Here is a 23,072-nt window from a genome sequence, read left to right on the forward strand (position 1 = left end):
CAAAATTATCTAAAATTATATCAGCATGTCTTTCTTTTAAACCGAGCACAACTCAGGTCGATTGCCATCTATGGGCAATTTACTACCTAGCGAGTTGTGCCAGAAGTGTACATGTGTGTACCTAAGTTTGAGTGCATATCTAGTGTTGTCTAGTTTTTCACTTAGCTCGTCATTGAATACAGATATCCTGTGGATGTAGGTAGTGTCACCTTATAGGGTTTTTGGTGCAAAATCAAATTGCTGCCAAGATTTGTAACGGCCAATCCAGAATTTTTGTCTAATATCTACTTCGACAAATGCTGACTGTATGCTAAATGTATTGCAAACAAAAGACAAAATTTCTCCTGAATCAGAAAAATGATATAATTTATTGTAAGCTCTTTCGAAAGCTAGTGAAATGAGCAAGTTTTTGGCAAATTTGACGGATTGTAGCTAGAGGAGTTTTTGCGAATTCGACGAAATTAAATTATGATTAAAAATGATGTGAAATTAAAAATGATTAAAAATTTTGGCTTCAATTCGATTTTGAACGTTGCCAATCTTTCAGGGTCTGTAGCTTGCCATTAAATCCAGATATTCCAATGAAATTGGTGGACCTTATAGGATTTTTTCTGTGTTTTCCGAATATGTGCTTAGTTTGCATTAAGGTATCTCAGAAATTTCACAAATCCAGGTTTTTTCAGACTTGACACATTTTTTCCCATAAGCAATTATCCACCATAACTCAAACATTTTGAGATAGGACAGGGTTGGTAGGTCCCTGGTAGAACAACCGCTTGGGTTGATCTAGCACCCCCTTTTGTTTGGCAAAATAGGTCTGATTCACCCTGTATATTCTGACGCCAGATTGAACCTGGGACCTGACAGCAATCTTCAAGGATGTAGACAAGCATTTTACCACCATGCCACTTGTGCACTATCATATGATTATGCTTTCGTCTGAATTTTTTGTAGATATTTCAAGCCCTACATGTGGCTTCCATTCCTTATTGATTGTTTATCTGTGGCTCTCTTACCCTAGAACAGGTGGCAGAACAGCCGATACCATATTTTAACGTGTATAAGGACCTCTTTTTGCCAAAAATTAGGTCACACAAAATACATGTATAGCACTATAGATGTATCTTTTCAACTTTTTTCCAAATTTTTAGCCCGAAAAATCAGTGGGGCTCCTTATACATGTTAAAATATGGCAATAAAAAAAACCAGTGCTTTATATACTTTTTTTTTGCACCCTAGCGGTGCAGTGGCAAGATGCTCATTTTCCACTACGAAGGTTGTCGTCAAGGTCCATGGGTTTGAATCCGCCTTCATTTCCCACCCAACTCCACTGGTTGCAAAATGTATGTGGATATGACCAGAATGTGTGTCGTAAAGTAGATGCAGTGCTGGATGTAATGATATAATTTTATCCATATTTATTGTAATGTTTATCATGTTTGAGATTTCTGTCGAGATGAGGGTGAATTTTGTTTGTTTATTGCCGTTAGGATGAAGGTATTTATATTAGTATTTTCTAATTTACATGAATTTATTTGTTTCCTAGGTCATGTGCGTTAAGTAGTTCCTGTTTTCCATCATATTTATTCGTCTCCTGTAATTATTGATATGGATGCCAAAGAGCCTGTCGAAGATTCTCCTGATTTCGACAGAAATGAGATATGTTCCTTCGAAGACTATGACAAACATGAGGTAAGACAAATTCAGAATTTTGTGGTTTTTTTTCTTCTAATAAATTTTGATTTAATACAGTAGACACTGCTTATTAAAATCATGGATAATGTTATCATTTGGGTATTGTTATCACTTTTGCAAAATACAGAAATATAACCAAAATTGCTAAGATTCCATAAGCAGGGTTGTGGTGAATTTGACTATTTTTTGTCGCCAACTGATTACCTTGGCACTTTGGCTTTTTAAAAATTTTTCATTGAAGACAATAATGTTTTTCAAGCCAATGTGCTATCATTATCTATTTTAACACCATTTTCATTTCTTATTGTCATCAGCAGGTTTCGTTATCGTGTTCGTGATCATTTAAATTTATTGAGTGATAGGCTGAAGCCATCATGTGTCATCATGCATCATTTGCTCACGAGTTTTAATTCATACATGAAAATTTTTTAGTCAGATGAAAAAAGACTTCAGTTTTTGAGAAAAGTCGGCATGATACCTGCAGAAGAAATGTGCCATTAGCTTTGTTTCGAACAGTGATAGCACCACGAAATTTGGTTGGCGATGGAACACAAAATTCAAATTCAATGGATCAGTAGATCCGGTGTCCAATAGTCTTCTTTCTTCATTTGTTCCAGAATTCCTCCTTGCAATTTTCTAGATTGCCAAAAAAAGAATTGCCAAGCAAAACTATAGCCAAAGGTAGATCTTACAGGTCTTAACATGACGATGACAGTCAAACCCAAAGATACCCAGGCCACATTGCCATATGGCAACATCAGTTCATTGTCCTCACGGACTGGATACCTCTGGCAATTTATTTATAAAATAGCATACATTACAATCATAACTATAAAATCATAATCTAAGCATAAAAACCGTTGCGAGATCACAATCTACGTATACAATCGGAAATCAAGCATATAATCCTATATTACAAATCTTATTTCAAATATAAAATCCTAAATCGTATATTGAAATCAATGATCAGATAAAATTCATAATCGATTTCATCCTCAATTTAAATCATTCGATTTCCACGGCATTATACTTGTGCTATCAGTCAGTCTTCTTTATAGTTGATCAGTTTCTTTTTTTCTTTGTGAACGGCAAGGTGGTGCAGTTTGTACTTGTGCTATTGGCTGATATGGCGTCTGTGGGATCACTTTGTCTTCATTCCATTTCATTATTTTCTTGACTTTATTTATTCTACTTTTGTTTTTAAAAATCTCTCTGATCCAGAGTGTGGCATTTTTAGTACTGGGCGATGTTGATGACCAAATGGACCCAGGTTTCTACCACTTTTGTAACTTTATAGCAATTTCTATTACTTGTATTTCACTTTTCCGAGGTTTAGTTTGTCCTGGACTGTTATAAGCATCTTTTTCTCAGTCACCTCGTTGGCCGTTTTGTCTGTTGTGGCTTTGTATTTGTACTTAAACAATGAAACAGTAGATACTGATCTAGGGTTGAGGGAAGGCGGGGGGGGGGGGGTGGATTTGAAATCTAAATGGAAGAAAATAATATGCATGGAATCAGATGATGAAGTATAATGAATAGTACTTAAAGTAACATTTGATTGCCCTTCTGAAACACACTTCTGGCTATGGTGTGTATGTGTTTATGAAAATATTCAATAACCTGGAGCAAATGTTTAGTTTAGTATTATATCATTGCATTTGTCATTATCTCTTTGTATAATGGTATACATTGTGGGCCTGCATATTTGTATGGCATTGTTTGAGCAGAAGGAAAAAAAAGCAATCTCAATGTCAATCAAATTTTTTCATTTTCAATAAACAGAGATTAAACTTTAGTTATGTGAAACATTTATTATCCAGAGGTTATGATGCCTGTACAGATGATTGAGAATTTACATGATAATTAATGAATAAAATAAAAATACGACATGAACAGAAACAAAAGAAGACACATATATAACATAAATGAGACAAAATTATCAATTAGAAAAATAAAAACACAATGATAAATATTAACAACCAAAAAACATACACATACAACATAAAAAAAGACAAAATTCTTAATGCAGTATAAGAAATGTAAAATAAGCAAAACATTAAATATATATATATATAATATATGGGGAAAAAATGAAACTCAGACATATATATACATATACAACACAAGCAACAGCAAATTTTTTTTATTGAAAAATATACACAATTAAAGCGGTGACGCTAAAGGGAATAAATTTTATTGCTCCTGCTTAAGGTCAAAATAAGAGTCTACATCGTCTGTTGAAATAAATAATTTGAATAATATTTTTTTTAAATGCCACGTGTGTGGGTATATTTTGTATTTCTAGTGGTAATGCATTATATAATTTCGGAGCTAAATAATAAAAATGTTTATGAAAACTTCCTTTCCTAAAGTTAGGAATACAGTAAATCATGTGAGGTCTTTGCTCGGAAAAATTCTTTTAATTGCAAAAGCGTTTGTCATGGTTTAAGAAAAGAATAATATGGAAAAGAGCATTATGGCACAAAGCAAGTAGATTAAGATTTATGGGCATCTTTTTCTCATCCACCTCGTTGGGCATTTTGCCTGTTGTGGTGTTGTATTTGTATAAAACTTGTAGAAGAATGAGACTGACCTCGACTCAAAATTCTGAAAACTCTTTTTTTTTGGATTGAAAATATAAGTGGTTACTTTCATCATCTTCTAAGGTATGGGTTTTCAACCCATGACCCTCCAAGCTTTTTGCTACTAAACCGCCCATGCACCTCGTTCATATTCCTCTGTGGAACTTGTAAGGAATTGGTACATGATGTTTGTTTCTGTGTAATTCTTGCTATGTGCAGTGCTGCTATTTGCCATCAATTTAACTATGACCGAAGTGTGATGATAGAATAATTGTATAGTTGTAGGCCTCCAGACCAACCGCAGCCTCCACTCTGTTCCCCTAGAGCAGTGTTTCTGCTCTAGGGGAACCGCCGGGCTACGAGTGATTAGCTGCTTCGTTTTTCCTTATTCATTTTCCGTCGGTCAGGTGTTTGACTGGACTTTTGACTTACAGAAATTAATAAAACCGGGCCGCAGGCTTGAAAAGGTTGAGAACCACTGCCCTAGGGGATATAAGCTGGTTTGTCTGAGGAGACATAGGCCACAGTGGAAGAAAAAAATAGTTGTAGGCCTGTTGCTCTCTGTGGCAAGACTTTTTAATGGGGAGATCAGCCCGCATTTGTACTTCGAAGTTGGGAACCATAGAAAACCAACTTCAGCTGACCACCACTGGGCGACAGTGGGGTTCGAACCCGAGCTTTTTGTTGAGGCCCGCCAACCGTTTTTAGAAAATAGCTACTTTACATAATAAAAATGATTGAATTCCAAGGAAAATTCATTAAATAGATTCGGTTACTGAAATCTGTGCTGCTGTATTTGAGAAGTAGCAGATACTTTCCAGATGCAATAGTAATGCTGCACTTTTGATACATTAAATGGTCTGTATAATGAATTCAGGGGCACCTAAGCCAAAATAGTTTTTGACGCCTATGATTTGATATAGGTTACATAGTATTTTGAGAGCATAAGTTTGGCATCCAGAAGGTGCATGCATAATTGTTGGATTAACAGAAATGATGAAAAAACATTTATGAAAGAAATAATTTTAGAATTATTAAAAATGACAATTTCATAATTGATAAAATTTTATAATTAATGAATAAAAAATTACTGATACAAATAATTTCATGATTATCGAGAATAATTTCAGAATTGTTGAAAGTAATTATTCATTGAGAAAAATACTTTTTGAAAGACATAATATCATACTTTATAAAACTTTTAAATCAATGAATGCATAATTTCAAAATTATCGGGACAAATTTCAGATTCTATAAAAGAAATAATTGGTTAAAAATAATTAAAGGAAAATATTTGAAAATAATCAATAATTCAAATTTGATGAAATGTATAGATTCAGAGTAAATAAAAGCATTCAATTTGGGGAACCCTGTTTAAATAACCGAGAATACCACGGTATGAGAATTGGTGGCCTGTAAGCTTTGTGCAAAGTTTAATTTGCCCCCCCCCCATGTCTGAATGGTTGCAGACCCCTATTTCGAGGGGACCTCCATTCATGCCCTTTATCATGACTGCCTGCAATGCTCACATATTTCAGTCAGGACAGTAAATTAGGTACCAGTGTTTCCCAAAGTGAGCAATGATATTTTTGAAAAAAAAAAAAAAATTGGGAGAAAAACTCTCCCAATAGTTGATCCTGCATACACAGCTGCCACCCATATGCAGAGCCTTATGTGAAAATAACAGTGATTCTTATTCCGGGCAGTGCTACCTTATTGGGTGGGCTGACTAGACCCAAGGGCAGGCCCCCCCCCCCCCGAATCAACCAGGAGCTTACACAGTATTAATGTTCAGAGGAGCTCGAAATGTTTGGGGAAAGAGGGGCACAAGTAATATGTTCCAGAGAAATTTTGGGTTACCAACTTCCAAAAAGGATTTAAATTAAATTGTGATCGATCCGGAATTTTCATTAGTTTTTATAGAATTTTTATACTTTTGTGCGTGAATTTTATCTAATTGTGTATTTATAATTTTTGTGTTGATATATTTTTTGGCATGTTTTGTTGATTCTGTAATAATATATGCAGATTTTTTTTTGGTGCCAATTTCCAAAAATATTTAAAATCAGGATCAAAGTCCATTTGTGGGATGAATAGCTCAAGTTTAGGGGGCCCTTCGAGTATTGTATAAACAGAATTTTGACCATTTTTGACCCCTTCCTCCCCCTTCTCAGCAGTTAAGTTCCTAGCTGGGGGGCATAGGGCCCCGTTTCTCCTCAAGCCAAGTAAAATTTAAAAAAAAAAATTAAAATATCAAGAAAATGCCTTTTATATAGAGCTTTAGTCAATTTCTGTTGATTTAAATGTTTTTGACTGTAGGTGACTTAAAATTTCTCGAAGAAATTTTTTTTGCCTCACTGTAAAGGTTGATCTTGCGTACACCCCTGAATGCCCCCAAAAATCTTCGATCCACCAGTGTGACTTGAAAAAACATGCCCCCGTAATTTTTCGTTTCTTCAGTGCTCCGATCTTCCTACAACCTATTTCTGTAAAACTTAACAACATCATGGGGGGGGGGGGGAGAGGGCAGTCAAGTTATTTTCTGGGAATATTCTTACCTGATTGCATGCCCTAAAGCAGAATATGTTGAAAATCGACAGATGCATCGCTAAACAATCGGTATTGCTGCAGAACAATCTAGAAGAATTTTAAGAAAAATATAGAAAACATTATTATGAGAATTTTTATCACATAACATTTCCAGTCAGGCTGAGGGCTCCTTGCAAAACAATAAAAAACATTCTGCTTTGAGGATTGCAAGCAGGGGCGTATGCAGGATCAACCTTTAGAGGGGGCAGGAAAATTTTTTATCGAGACATTTTAAGTTTCCACCCTTGAAAAAGTATTTAAATTAACAGAAATTGGTTATAATAACATATAAAAGGTATTTTCTTTGGATATTTAAATTTTTTTACCAAAATATTTAATTTTTTTTTTTAAATTTTGGTTGGCTGGGGGAGGGGGCAGTCCTACTTACTCCTCTGATTGAAAGTACCAGCAGGATAATGTATTGCAATTTACATTCTGTATATCGAGAATCTGATAATTTCCCAATTTTATAATTTCATACCCTATTGCTTACGTAATTATCATTTGAATCCCATTCCCTGCTTTGCCATCTGAAGTGAGCAAAAGTGAAACCCCCTTTTCCTATGGGTACTTATGTCTCTTATTCCATAAACCCCAGTTAGGGATTGGCTTCTCATAAACATTTTTATTGTTGAAGGGCTAAAAAAAACTATGCTACATACATTTTTTCGTAAGTGCTGTAAGTTCATTGCCTTGTACAGCCAGCCGCACCTGCCACATATTCATAAATGCAGCTCTGACACTGTTGAGAGAGCAGTGTTATTCAAAAAAATAAAAACCTTTTGAAGAGATTTTTGAATTTAATTTCACACACTCCTAAAATTTTAAGGGCAGTTTTGTACGAGGTAGGGATATTTTTATATATATTAAAAACAGAGGAAAAAAAATCTTTAAAAAACAAAATTTTGATAAGTACACTGCTGGCCACCGTAAATGCAACACCCTGAAGGAAGCATGCAAATAATATGAAATTTACAACATGCATTAGCGGAGGTGAGATATGCAAACGATTAGAATTTCAGCGCAGATGCACATCACGCGCGCCTGTGGCGCCACTTCAAAGTGCTATTTAAGGCTTGGAGATTTGGACGATTTGAAGTATGGCAATTGTGTTTTTCTTGTGGTTTTTTCAAAAAAACGATCAATTATGCCTCGTAGAAAACAGCGATCATCTTTTGATCAAGTATCCGAGTTCGACAGAGGGAGGATAGTGGCCTACCGAGATTGTGGATTATCTTTCAGGGAAATCGGTAGTTGTGTTGGACGAAACCAAACAACTGTAATGCGGATATGTGATCGTTGGATGCAGGAGGGCACGACGGACCGACGTGTTCGATCGCATCCACCTCAGTGCACCACTTCACGTGATGACAGGCGTATTGTGCGTATGGCAGTGACGAATCATTCAGCCACATCACGAACCATAGCACAGCACATTCAGTCTGTACCGCATCATCCAGTGTCTGCGCGTGCCATTCGACGCCGTTTACAGCAGAGTGGTCTGTCCGCAAGACGTCCATTGCTTCGTCTACCCTTGACGCCTTGACGCAGAACCACAGACGTCTCCGCCGCCAATGGTGCGATGAAAGAAGGATGTGGACGGCACAATGGAATGAAATTGTCTTTACTGACGAGTCACGCTTCTGTCTGCAACACCACGATGGTCGGATTCGAGTCTGGAGACACCGGGGAGAGAGGATGCTGAACAGCTGCATTATGCACCACCACACTGGTCCTGCACCGGGTATTATGGTATGGGGCGGTATTGGATATCACTCTCGCACTCCTGTAGTACGCATTGCCGGTACTTTAAAAAGCCAGCGCTACATCTCCAAGGTGTTGGAGCCAGTTGTCCTTCCTTACCTTCAGGGCTTGCCCACAGCCATATTTCAACAGGATAATGCGCGACCACACGTGGCACGCATTGTCCAAAGGTTCTTCGTCAATCGCCAGATTGAATTGCTTCCCTGGCCAGATCGCTCTCCGCATCTTTCGCCGATAGAAAACATGTGGTCCATGGTTGCTCAACGATTGACCCAGATTACATCCCCAACTGCCACACCAGATCAACTTTGGCAACGCGTGGAAGCTGCTTGGTCTGCTGTACCCCAAGAACACATCCAAAGTCTCTTTGAATCAATGCCGAGGCGTGTGGCAGCGGTGATCTCCAACAATGGCGGCTACTCTGGCTACTGATTTTGGCAGGAACCACACTTCACAGAAGTCTATAAATTTAATCATTTGATGCTTGGTCAACATGTTCTCTACAAAATAAATATTGTTGCGATATCTCTTGTCTTTCTCGGTGTTGCAATTTGGGAGGCCAGCAGTGTATTTTCACTCAACGAAATTTGGAGGAGTAAAATTAAATTTTAATAGTTGAATTACACATCCAAATCAGGGTTTTCCAACATGAAAGCTCGCGCGAAACCCTTGATTATTATGAGACTATTCTGCGGAACCTTTTAACAAATTTTGAATATTTCTTTAACATACAGGGTGTACGAAAAGTCTGCATTCACTCTGCGGACGGAACAAGAATCAAAACTTGTAAGGATAAAAGTGTCTAAAATATATATATATATATTTGTGAGTTATATACACATATATTGTGAACATATGACCCATATTTTACGGGACAGAAGTATTTTTTCATAATAATTTGGCTATTTCATCGTTTTAGTAAAAAAATATTAATTTTTTTCAGCATGCTGAAAAAACTCACTTTGAAATTTTTAAATCATGAAACCATTATTTTAACATGAGCTATAGGCCCTACATCACACAAAACGGACAGTTTTTTTTTGCATTTGGTCATCTCTTAGTTATACAACATAGCTTCAGAATAATGAAAAACATGCTCATTTAATAATTATTTCCCACCACCTTCATTTTCTGCACAACAGGACTAATTAGACAGTTACTTATACAGTTCACAGCCAATTCCGAATGGCTTTTCTATGTTTCTTGCTGAGAGGATTGTACGCCAAATTTTTGGTGTGCAGACTTCTCAATAGCAATGTCCTGTTTGATCATCATGGCGCTGTTTTTGTAATAGTTCGCTTGTATCAGAACAGACACTCGCAAGGACAAAAAAAAGGTGTTGAACACACGGCTTCTCTGAGTATCTTGTTGCACGGTTCGCGAATATCTTATCGACCATATTCCACTGCTACGTAAGTAGTATTCCACAAACACCCACATTTTTTAATCATTACAATACTAATGCACAGTATCACTGATTTCTCTTTTAAATATATTCACATTATAATTCACGAAATACAAGCAGCTGTCAGAAGAGCAAGAAAACGGTATTAACGAAAAATAAAACAGATGAGAGAGAGGAAAACGGTATATTACTATACTTTCTTTTATCTGTAATACTTACAGATGGTAGGTATAAGGTATATTTCTCTTTTCACCCTCACCTAACTGTTTTCTTTCCCCTCTTATGTATATAGTACACCCTATTTCACCTTAATATAGAAGTATTTTTATACTCATGACGGACATATAAAGAACATTTTTTTTAGGGTTGAGACAGTTTTGTGGTAATGAAGAGAGGGAAAGCGAAAACAGATAGATTTGTTTGAATTTATTCCACTGATGTTTGCATGCAATATTATGTTCTTGATTGTAAAATGTTTAATAACAAAATATATATATATATATATATATATATATATATACACACACACATACATACATACACACACACACACAGAACAAGGAGAAAAATGTACTGCTCACTGTACTTGGTCAGGCGGGTTGATTGTGAATTTCGGCATACACCATTCTCATCCGAAATATAGAATGAATGGTTTAAGGAAGAAAGAGTAAATTCGCCCCCCCCCACCTTCCGGTTTAGTGCGATAAACCAAACAACAGCTATAGTAAATATGAAGATTAAATTATTCAAAATTAAGCAGAAATTGGAAGCGTGGTCTGAGAGGAGTGAAAAAGTCAAACTTGAGCAAAAACATAAGACATGAAGTGAAAAGACGGTCAGTTTTTAGCAATTGTCCTTTGTAGGTTTTTTTCTACCCTTTCAAAGCACTAAACAGGCAATCAGCAATGTTGACAGCTAGTCACGACACCCCTGACAAAGGTTGGCGATGTCCTTTAGAGCCGCGACGCATGGTTTGAGAAAGACTAATGTTCAGTATTTCGGTCCTGTTTTTTAGACAACTTTCAAAAAGATAGATTGAATCCATTTTATCTGCTTTGCTCAGATATGGAAGACAAAAAAAAAAAAAAAAAAAAAAATCACCTGAAAAAGTTTAAAATTAAAAAGTTTTTCTATCAAATCTTCAGGAGAACAATATAAGAATACTCAAGATTTGAGCAACAGTGATGTAATGCGAATTACAGTTATTCAAGTAATTTATAATTTGATTTTGAAAAATTTAATATGTTGTGGGTAAAATTTTTCTCAATAATTATTATATAACAAACAAAATTCAGTTAAAACCATTGGATTTTTGTGATATTTTCTTTGAGGTCTATAAGGTTGGGGAAGGGGATTCAGGAGTGGAAAATCTGCTACAAGCTGCTACAATTTCCGGTCGCTTGCTACATTTTGCTACAAAAATGCCGAAATTCTTTAATTCTGCGCCATCTTATGCCAAAAACGAAATTTTCCCTTATGAAACTTTGAAGCTGCTTCACAATAAAAGCTGACTTTTCGATAACATCATTTGTCCTCCCCGCAATTTTATTTCTTGGGGCCTTAAATGGGAATAGCTTGAGGCCCCCTCCCCAGGATTCGGCGCCCAGTCTTACAACAATATATAAAATAGGGTCAAACTATTGAGCGAAACTAAAAGCGAATTGCCTCTCATCCTCAGAACAACAACAAAAAAAACCTTCGATCGCTGTTTCCAGCTATTTTTTTTTACGAAAAAAAGTTGTCCCCTTTGATTTATGTGTTCCTTGCGTTAATTATTTTTTAAATTGCACCTATTTTCCCTGACTGGCTGTATTTGACGAAACATTCATGTATCCTTCAACGTAACAATGTGAAAGTTCGCGAAAGAACGTATTATCGCATTGGAAAAACAGAAATGACGAATCTATCTCCACCATCAGGAGTTGCGATATAAAAGTTGTCAGTGAATTCAGGGTGTCGGTGATCATGGAAAAGTGACGAAATCCCGGAAAAGTAATGAAATGAGAAAAGGGTCACGAAATAAGTGAAAAATACGGAGTGAAAACAGATGTACTCAGATTGAATTTTTTGAGAAAATAGAATCATTCCATTAAATTTCTAATAGTTTAATCATTATTTTCTATAGTTTCTATTTCTATAGTTTAATTGAAAAATAATTTAATTCCATATGGTTTAAACTACTATAGTTTAAGTTAAAAATAATTTAAGTCTATAGTTATAATCAATCTATTAAATTTCTTAGAATTTCTAATAAACATTCTAAGAATGGCCCAGCAAAATAAGTTATCTCAAAGTATGTTGAATCAAACTGAGATAATGAATCAAGAACGAACTCGAAAAAAAAAACACATCATTTTAAATATGAAATTGGTAAATTGTAGATCGAACGTTCAAAAATGCTTGAAACTGAAGAAAACAAAAGCACAACTTAGAATTGTATCAGCGGCAAAAACAAGAAAAATAATTACTTTCTCTAATGAGTGTTTCAAGTCTCTCTCTCCTGTAGTGATTTTTTTAAATTAGTCATTACCAAGTTTACAAGGTAAATCTAAAAACAATCATTTTCACATTATTTTTGAAATTTGAAATACCATATTTTAAAATGTGTATGTTAAAAGCCTCTCATTTGTTGATGTTGTAGAGAATGTAAAAAAATATGGGCGCGGTAGCCCAGGTAGATAAGATACCCGCCTAAAGTGACAAAGGATGTTTAGAGGTGTCGCGAGTTCGATACCCGGTTCGTCCTTGTCAGAAAACGTTCCTGACACAGAGGTACAACAAAAACGGCGACATGACCGAAGAAAAAATTTCTACCTCAGGGAGTCTCCTATCGAGGGGTTAGCGCACTAACCTCTCGATGAATATAAAAAAAACAAGCTTGCCGTTCGGAATCGGCAATAAATTTTAGGTCCCAGTCTAATTAGCTCTCGTGTGCAGAAAATGACCGTGGTGCGACAACAATGATCAAATGTAAAAATATAAATACCAAGAAGTCTCAAATTTTTTTAATTTAAAAATTAAAAATAAATTAGTTCTAGAGGAAATATCTATGTATTTTGTATCTTGGGGGGGGGGGCACCCTCCTTCTGAGCTGAGGTAACACTATTTTTTTTAAAGTAAAAAGTAATCCTGTCTACGCTACTGTATACAGTCGAATCCCGTTATGACGAACTCCAAGAGACCGGAGAAATCACTTCGTTATAACGAAATTTCGTTATAAAGGAATTCCAGTTTTTGCATTTTGTTCTTACGTTAACTTATCTGGGGGATTAGAAACGTGTTTGTTAAAACGAGATTTTCGCTATAACGGTATTCGACTTTATATGCATATAAAAACTATTTTATTTACTGCCAAAATTTTAAAGTGCTACAAAACTAATAAATGCTGCTACAAAAACAACATTTTTGCTGCTACGATAATCAAATTTTCATTTTCCACCCCTGGGGATAATTTTTTGCGAAGTTTCAGTTGCATGATTTTGACCATTGACATCGGAAGGAAGAGAGCTGGGGATGGGAGAGAGCGCCACACAGAATGCAAAGAAACCATTTATTTATTTTATTTATTTATTTATTTACGTCTCAACAGGCAAGGATTGCCCAATTACAGAGATGGACAAGAGAAGAAAAATACAAAAACATCAATACAACAAACTACAAAAAAAAAAAAAAAAACCAATGGAAATACATACGGAAAAAGCATATTAACATGAATATTCACTACTCACACATACTTTTAAGAATTCCCTTATAGTTGAATTGAACATATCGGGTTTCACATCGCACTGATTATATATATTGCACATCTCAAAAATAGGGGACCGTCGTAAAATATTTGTTCGGGGTTTAGGGAGGCGAAAAGTACGCCGAACAGGCCTATTTCCAATTGGCACAGAAAAATCAACAAGTTGAAGAAGGTGGCAGTCATCAATTATATTATTTACAAGTTTATACAAAAAGCGAAGGTAACTACTTCTTCTTCGGCATTCCAATGATTGGAAATGGAAAAAACGTCGCAGTTCAGTTGTACTTACGTCATTGATGTAAGGATTTAAAAGTTCCGCATCTTTGGAGGAAGACCCTCATAAAATCCGCATGTAGGTCTTGAGTTTCGGGAATATGAGATTTTTCTGGAATTTTCCCAGGAACTTATAAAAAATTGCTATAGATGAAACAGTGGCAAGAAAAACTTTGAATCTAGCGTGATTCGGAGATTTTTGGGGTTTTGTCACTTTTGTTTCACCAGTTGGAAAACTCTGATCTAGATGATTATTAGTGAACACTCATTGAGAGGTAACTGTAACGATATTAACACCCATGTTTGGGAGTGGTCTCCAAATTGCTGTCTGCTACGGTTTTTTAGAGGTAGAAAATTTTTTGCGGAAACGATTGTGAGAAAGAATTTTTTGTTAATTTTTATGGAAAGGATACAAAAGCGTTCATGTATTTTGCGGAATATAGATGGCACTAGTGTTTTCGGTTTTTTTTTCTACATTTTGTGAAGGAGAATATTATGTGGTCTTGTAAGGCAATTACAGTTAACTGCATTAAATGTAAAATTTTGCTTTATTGGATTTCTTTTAAAATCTTTTCTTGAAGTTATTTCGTGGGTCGCAATCGTGTTTAACTATCATAGACATTTGCTTGTATCGTACACGCGTTTCGATTTTTTTACTCACAATTCTGGAATTTTTTTATTTTATTTTGGTATTTGAGCTGATTCTGTGAATTTTTTACCTCATTATTTTACTTCAGAGATTCTCAATGACATTCTGCAGAATCCTAGAGTTCTGGGAGATTTCTTTGGGGGCTCCGCGCTGTATCTCAAACTGTAAAATTGTTCCATAGTTATTGCAGTAAAATATCTACCGTATACCCGGCATAAGCCGGCCGTAAAACTCGAGGGCACCAGCTTTTTTAACGTTCGGATCAGGTCAGTTTCCAGCATGCCTGGAAAAGTGAGGTTTATCGAGGATCACCATATGCATTCAGCCAATTCAGTAGTTTTTAGAATAAAGATGTTCAATTACTTTGTAGTAACTGTGAGCCAGAAAATACGGGTATGTCCTGCAGGTTGGTTCCCCCGCTGTTTTCCGGCATGCGGGCTAATTCACAGGAATACGGTATATTGGAGAAATATCCATAACTTTTAGGCTCATGAATCTCGTATGAAAATGTATAAATTCGAAAATTTATTCTAATTTTATCTCCAGTAGTTAGATAGGTTTTACTAATGCGATATTCGTAAATATCGCTGATATTTTAACGAATCTTTATTTTTCTCACTGGGGCCATTCAAGTATTACGTCATCATCGATGGGGGGGGGGGAAAGGGGTTTCCGATTTGATGACAAGGGGGGAGGGAGGGGGTTGGATAATGCTTACGTCATCAACCACTTTTTATGAAAATATGAAATATTTTTAATGGCATCTTACTCGGTGCGCCAAAAACGGGAAAAACCTTTCGATAGTTTGTGGGCGATTGAAGTAATATCCCTCCTATTGATAAGTGTCCTACAGAGCCACTTTAGTGATCTCTAAATGTTTCGCTGATCCAAGTGATCTGGAAATGTGTCCGGGCCGCTTAAGTGCTCTGGCAATGTGCCACGCATCACTTAAATAATCTAAGAAAGTGCCGCGGGTAATTTGAGTGATGTAGAACCGCACTGCGGGCCACTTAAGTGCCCTAAAACTACGTCACACGTCACTCAAGGGATCTCTAAATGTGTCACGGATCGCTTAAATGTTCTGGAACTGTGTCTCGGGTCATTTAAGTGATCTGAAAATATTCCACGGGCCGCTTAAATGTTCTGGAATTGTATCACGGGACACTTGAGCGATCTGTAAATGTGCCGTTTAGTTTATTTTTACAAAATTAGGTTTGAAGAGGGCAGGCCGCATCAAGTAACCCCCAGGGCCATATTTGGTCCGCGGGATAAGGGCCTTTATGTGATTTATCATTATATGGCTTAGAGGGTGGGTCACAATGAATTTATTAAAGATAAATTTTGAGTTCATAGCCTTCAAATAACATTGAAATTAACAGAAATCGACTATAATTATATATAAAAGTATTTTCTTCCGAAATTTCAATTAAAAAATAATTTTTTTTTGCATTAAAAAAATAAATTTTTGATCGTGGAAAGGGGGCACGAGAGAACCCCCCTATGCCCCCCCCCCCCGTGTACGTCTCTGATCCCACCAATATGCGTTAGGTTTTAGAGGGGCAGAGCTGATGACGAAATTTTGCTGACAAGGGGGGGGGGAGGGGGTCAAAAATGGCTAAAAATTTGCTAACGTAATACTTGAACCCCACTCTGAAATCTAAATTTCCGATAAGTCGAAGTAACGATACATTTTTTTGTCGGCCGCTGCGTATTCGATTTATCGAGATTTGATAGTATGTCCCGTGGAGATTTTATTATTTTATTAATATGTTTCGCAAAATTGATTGGAATAAGAATAACTTGTCGCTCATTGCATTTTAATCATTATTACAATACCACTGGGTATATGTTGGACACGTGTCCGTTAAAATACACCAAGGGGACACTTATTTCCTTTCTGATCAATCGTCCCCACTCCCTGGTAATTTTTTATTTTTTCAGCACATCATCCATATTCGTATTCTAGGTGATTTATTAAAGTACTTACTATATTTTTTTATCAGAAAAAAATGGTAGTTGAAGGGTTAATTTTGAGCAGACGATGAATTCGGCACACTCTTGTGCTTGCCAAGTGTTTACCCAGGTAACTTTCACTTACCTAGTTGATACGTGCTTTTGAGTTCCAGTAGCCTACATATTACGTACGTTAAGTTGCAAGCAATCAGCCTCTTTAAAGCGTAACGTTCGACATTGCTGCCTCGCGGCCGAATGGTTAGCGCAGCAATCTCCAATCCCGGTGACAACATTTAGATATTGTCGTTCGGAATCAGATTTACAGTTTTTCCCGATCTAAATTAGCCCTCGGGTGAATAAAAGGGACGTTGCTGTGCCAAAAATACACTTTACGCGTGGTCCACCTTATTGACTGATCTGATGAAAATATTGAAACCAGATCTTTGCGATTTAATGTGGGAGTTTTTGACTACATTTTATTTTATGTGAGAATCAAAATTAACCCCCCGTTTCTTATTTATTTTATGGCCTATGTGTAGAAAAATACCCATGCATTATCATATTAGTTTTTTCCGTATCATTTTCAAACTATATCCAAATAGTCGTTTGTTGGTATCCGTGAATACTTTCTAGAGCAAAACTGCAGTTCACATACGATGTTACAGATACTATGTTATGGACTGTAATGACGTTATAGGCGAAAATTGTGGTCACCGAATTCAGATTGTAGCAGCGATGATTTTGCGTCTTGTTATCCTGTTTCGGAGTTATGTCCAAGATTCTTATACACGGTATTTTTCTCCCTCATCGTGAGAGCCCGCGGTGTTATAGCCGATCGTGATTAACCATGTATAATATTCTGGTGGTACGGATCTTTCAACCGCATTCTTGCGTGGTCCACACGTAATATCGTAGCATCGTAGTCTGAGAATAGTAATCTTTATAATAAGAGTATTATGTTTGCGTGAGAGTGTGCGACTCTTAGTTTCTGATGTTACTGGTTAGATTGATGTTTGTTAAATTGGTATAAGCTGCATGACGTGGCAGGATTCGTATCCCCCGACATGAATCCCATTTTCTCATACACGCATGCGTACGTAAAAAGACAAAACTCTCAGATAAGATAAAGAAATAGTTAGGCTGTAGATTCTATCAAAATCAGCTTAAAAAATGTTGGAAATGGCATTGCAACTGAAGATAATTTCAAAAATAATCATTGCTAGTATTTTTGCAGCGAGATTGCTAGCCGCTGTGGTGGTGAGTAGTCTTAGTAACGGAATCGCATCGCGAGGACCCGGGTTTTAACCCCATCGTCGCCACAGTGACGGTCGGATGCAGTTGATTTTTTGTGGTTCCCAACTTCGATGCGCGAATGCAAGCCAGTCTCCTCGTTGAAAAGTCTTGCCACAAAGAGCAACAGGCCTACAACGGTATAAATCTTCAATAATTACACTTCACTCAGTTTGAAAAATACATGGCAGCACTATAACAAGCATTACACAGAAACAAACTTCACGTTAGTGTGCATGCACAACGTATATTCCAACATGCACCCATTCGTTAGAAGTTCCGCCGAGGAATGTGGACGAGGTTCATATGTGGTTCTGTAGTAGTAGCGAGATGCTTAAAAATATGACTATACGGTGGAAAAATTCAAAATAACGTTTAACAGAGCATCGGAACACGTTGAAAAGTAAGAAAATACAAATGAAAGAGGCAAATTGATGAATAACTTAGCAGAGAATGACTTGAAATTTAATGTTCCCAAGATTCGATAATCGAAACGGTCAGAATGGTGTATTTTCAGTGGGTCTATTCAGTCGATATTTGGGTCCGTTATATGAATCCCTCACGAAATTACGAATCTGAAAAGCTATAGGGAAGATTAATTCTTACGTTACCGAAATTTACCACAAGGCCGGGAACAGTGATTTTTGCGACTCGCCACAATAACTGTATGAATGGGTAATAAGGCGAATACGGGTTTTTATGGCGTATATACAGTGTGTCCAGGAAGTTTACTGGGGGGGGGGGTACTCATATTTGTATCTCTGGAGAAAAGAGGCCATGTAGCCAATGCATTTTAATCTATTTTATATTTACGACCTGGTGCTGCTGCGTTTCTTGCACCTGCCCAAGCCCGGTCCTGGAACGTAAATCGGTTGTGATTTCATAAACGAAGTGAACAGTAACTACGATACCGACTTCTTTCTAGACATGAACAGCGCGAAAAATGAACTGATGTTAGATTTTCTGTTGGTGACTGCATTAATTTTATGACGATTAGCATCGATTGCCCAAAAATTGATAAATTTGACCCTTAATTTAATGGAATGTGTTAACGGGGGGGGGGGGGTCGATAAGAAATTTTTTCACAAGGCCAGACAAATAAGAATGTGAAACTTTGTACTGGCTTTCATTTCATCAACAATGAAAGTAGTGATAAGACAAATTCAGACGATGATTTATATTAGAAATTTGTATACTCATTATGATTTTTTTTATGTAGAGGATGTAATATGTCAATAACTGTCGCATGAAACTATTTTGTGCATTCTTTTTAACAATGGCAAATGAGTTTCAATAAGTAAGTTCGGTCATAATATTACGAAAATTACTTAAATAGTCCTAATTTATCATTTATTTTTCGCCTTTAAATAATATAAGTAGTCATTATTTTATGTAAAAATAAAAATTAACGCATTCCTCTCTAAGTCTTGCTAAATTTGCGACAAACTTGGCGAGTTTAGCGACAATTCCAATGATTTGGTGGCGTCATAGCGCAGAGAGAAATTTTTAGAAAGAAAATGATAGCATGGGATCTCGCGAGAATGGTGGAGAACGTTTTCGACTTTTTCTTTGCTTGTGTGAAAGCGCCGTCAAAGCGGAACTGCATTTTGTTTCGTCCTCTACTCATTTCATTTCAACACTTGTGTGAGAGACATTATCCGGAACAATATTTGGTAATATATATACCGTATATACTCGTGTATAAGCCGACTCCCCCCCCCCCCCCCACTTCAGGACCACCGAATTGAAAATCCTTGTATTAGCTGAACCCCAAAAAATCCGTGCATTTTAGAGAAAAAAAATTCTTATATTTTCATGCAAAATGAACATGAATGAATGAGCGGAAATTTACAACGGAAAATGATTCAAACTTTTTAATCCGTTTCTTTCGTGTATCCAAGCTCATCGTAATCCATCAGATCATCATGGGGGTGCGGCATCATCTTTTTTATCTTCATCTGGGCTGTCTCATCGCCATTGTCACTTTCACAGAGGATATCATTTTCAGTTCCGTCCATCGCTTTGCTGATGCAATACTTTTTGAAGGATCGGATGATAATTTCGGCGGAAACAGAATTCCACGCCTGATATAGCCTACCACTTGGCCAATGTCAGGTTTCTTCAAGACACCACTTTTTGTAGTTTCTTTATCGTCGGAACTCAGCCATTCGATCCACAAATTCCTCAAATAGAGGCTTGTTGATGCTCACATCTAAAGGCTGTACAATCGATGTTAGTCCACCTGATATCAAAGCCAATGATGCTTTCGATTTCTTTGCCTCGGGGCTTTGACATTATCGGTTCTGTGGGGTTTGAACTTATTCCATACCAATAATGCCGGTTTCTCGAACACTGCTACAAAAATGACTACTGATTGCGGGGGTTGATATTTTCTCATCAAAAACTGACCAGAGTATAAGCCGACCCCCCCCCCCCCCCCACTTGGGGAACGAATTTTTCCACAAAACTCGGCTTATACACGAGTATATACGGTACATATTTTTCGGACATGTAAAATATTGATTCGGGCATGTATTTATTTCAAGTTTCGCGCCCAAAAAACCTGGCATGTGAAGCTATGGAGATTTGTCCAGCTCTGCTTTGGACCACATTTTATTTCTTGTGCCCCCCCCCCCCCCACGTTTTTACCAATTCTGTGTGGCTTTCCCAATAACGCGCAATAGCTCCCCATTTTACTTCTTTTTCACCCATTGTCCCATTAGCATATCCAACGGTCGTAAGCTATATGTTCATTTTTACATTCTTTCAAGTCTGACGATTTAATTTCATTAACAAAAAATCTAATTATTTGCTATATTGCAATGAATGTTTCTTTTAATCACTTTGGTTACCTCGTTCCCATTATTGAATACAGTCGATCCCGCTTAGAACGTTTTCTTGCTTGGAACAACTTATTTCCGTGGTCTCAATTCTAATAAATTCTTAAGATTTCCAGTTTAAAGCGTTTCCCCGCTTACAACGTTTTTTCGGTGACGGTTTTTTGAAAAACGTTATAAGAGGGATCGATTGTACTTTCATCCAGGGATATCAATGTGAACTAGGATTTGGCTTTTGTATCATTTGACGGGTTATCACGAGGTCAGGAATGGGCTCAGCTAAGGCGACTTTAAAGGTATATCTAGACTAGAGGCTATAGGTTCAGCCAATCTCCCCCTCGCGCTTTTTATTTCGTTTTTATTAAAGTTTGTATGAAATGTTGCCTTTTTTCTGTACGTGAATTCTCGGTGTTTTTCTGATGTATCCATCGGAATTGAAGGGTTGCTTTGTTGGCCCAACTTACGGTGAGAGACGGCAGGGATTCTGACACAAATGATAATAATGGAAAACATTCGTATATAAAAGGGGTAATACTTCCTGCCGATTCCGTGAAAGAATTTCATATCCGGCCGAAATAAAATGATGTATGGTGTGTGTAAAGGATTAAGTGAAGCCACCACGGATTACGATTGTGTTTTGGAAATTTTTCTTTATCGTACTCGAACTTGTGTTTACAGGAAGAATTAATGGACTAGTTCCGTTAATAATCGATCATTTATAGGTCAGTTATTTTCTATTCATCTCCATACCCACAAATTGATATGATCTCAATTTATCGTGTCGTCGATCGGTTGGTGTAAGATGGTGATTATGTCATCCAGTGTCATCGTGATCATCATTACGTGTTTTCGCATCATTTCATGCTTGACTCATTACTGTTGTGTTTGTTGTGTGTCTATCCCGTTCGTTTTTTTCAAGTTGGGCATATGGAAGTGAATTGATGTTATCACAAATAGTTGGCACTTTTTTTTTGAATGGGAAAAAAAACTGCTTTCGTGTGTATATCGAGCGTGAAATGAGTAGCTATATATTCCATTTTTTCCCCTGTTGATTTTATATTCCGGCACTTATGAGCATGGTTTCCTGTTTGTGATGAAGTGAAGCTGAGCTAATTCATTTCAATCGACAGACACATTAATGCTAAAACTATTGTGGCTGGAAAAATGACATTTCATATCGGATATTTTAATCATGCCATTCATTAATGCTTCTGCTCCGATTTTTTTTGTGTGAAGTTCTTGCCAATGTCTACTAGGCCAAATACAAAAATACTCTGTCGCCCTAGGCAGATATCAATTTTGGTGCCCCCCCCCCCATCATTTTGAATGAATAAAGAATTAATTTGGCCCCCTGGACATTAAACACGTTTGTTTCTTCTCTATAGTGGTCCACGTTTGTGAGTTGTTTCACTAATTCTTTATACTTTACTAGTTTTTATATTTTCGTAGTTGAAGCTCCGCTAAAACTTCTTTTACTACTACGAAGAAAAATTTTAATTGCTGATTATATTTCGACGTATGTAAATGCGGTTTGCAGTGAATGTTCGTAGCCATTTTCAAAGTCTGCACCAATGATTCCATTTTGGTGCACCGTGGCTTCGGAGGGCATCTTGGGATCGGTTAGCTGAGGTATTTTGGATGTTATTTTATATTCTATCCAACTGAGGGTCAGCCAAATTAGAGAAAATACGCATAAACTAAAAGGGAACTGAAACCAGCGCGAAATTAATTACGCATGTGTATCGAATCTATCAGTTAATACAAAGTAAAGTATCGCCCAATAATATTTAATTATTAACCAAACAAATTACAAAAAAAGGTAGGGCGTATTTGTTTTATATAGCCAGTAAAGAACCTATATACTCCGAATTGCTGGCAATACAGAAATAAAATTATTCAGACCATAAAGTGAGGAACGAGATTATTTTATGCCCATTGAAAGATCAGGTTCAAGGAGGGCTGAATAAGAGAAAATTCACTGTATACTGAAAATATTGTATTTAAACAGAGCTGTGATTCTTTTTCCCAACCAGTATGTAACGCTCCTTAGGAGTGAAGCATGTTTTTTTGCTCAAGACAAATAATCAAAAATAATGTTTTCTTGTACTTTTCCCACGTATTAGATGGTGAGACATACCATGCATGTATAAGACCTTATAATAGACATAGTGTAATGTAATCAGAAAATTTTGTCATCCTTAAAGTTCAACTTAGAAATTCACTCCAATTTAGCAACAACATTTGGAAAATTGGAGGTTCCAATACCGATTTTCTAGTTTCAATGACAACC

The 23,072-nt window shown here is 36.6% G+C and overlaps 1 protein-coding gene across 1 annotated transcript in view; it reads left to right on the top strand.

The window, feature by feature from the left end:
* LOC149065303 (patronin-like) overlaps positions 1-23,072 on the top strand; it is a 145,194-nt gene that overhangs the window by 2,806 nt on the left and 119,316 nt on the right. Inside the window, exon 2 of the mRNA XM_089254231.1 lies at positions 1,547-1,692. Within this exon, the coding sequence (XP_089110357.1) occupies positions 1,609-1,692 (84 nt within the window). The 5' untranslated portion in view covers positions 1,547-1,608. The remainder of the gene's footprint in view (positions 1-1,546; positions 1,693-23,072) is intronic.

This window comes from Pholcus phalangioides, unplaced genomic scaffold, assembly GCF_987345545.1.
Source record: "Pholcus phalangioides strain wild (caught in Gottingen) unplaced genomic scaffold, Ppha-v1.0 ptg000040l_1, whole genome shotgun sequence".
NCBI classification, from domain to species: domain Eukaryota; kingdom Metazoa; phylum Arthropoda; class Arachnida; order Araneae; family Pholcidae; genus Pholcus; species Pholcus phalangioides.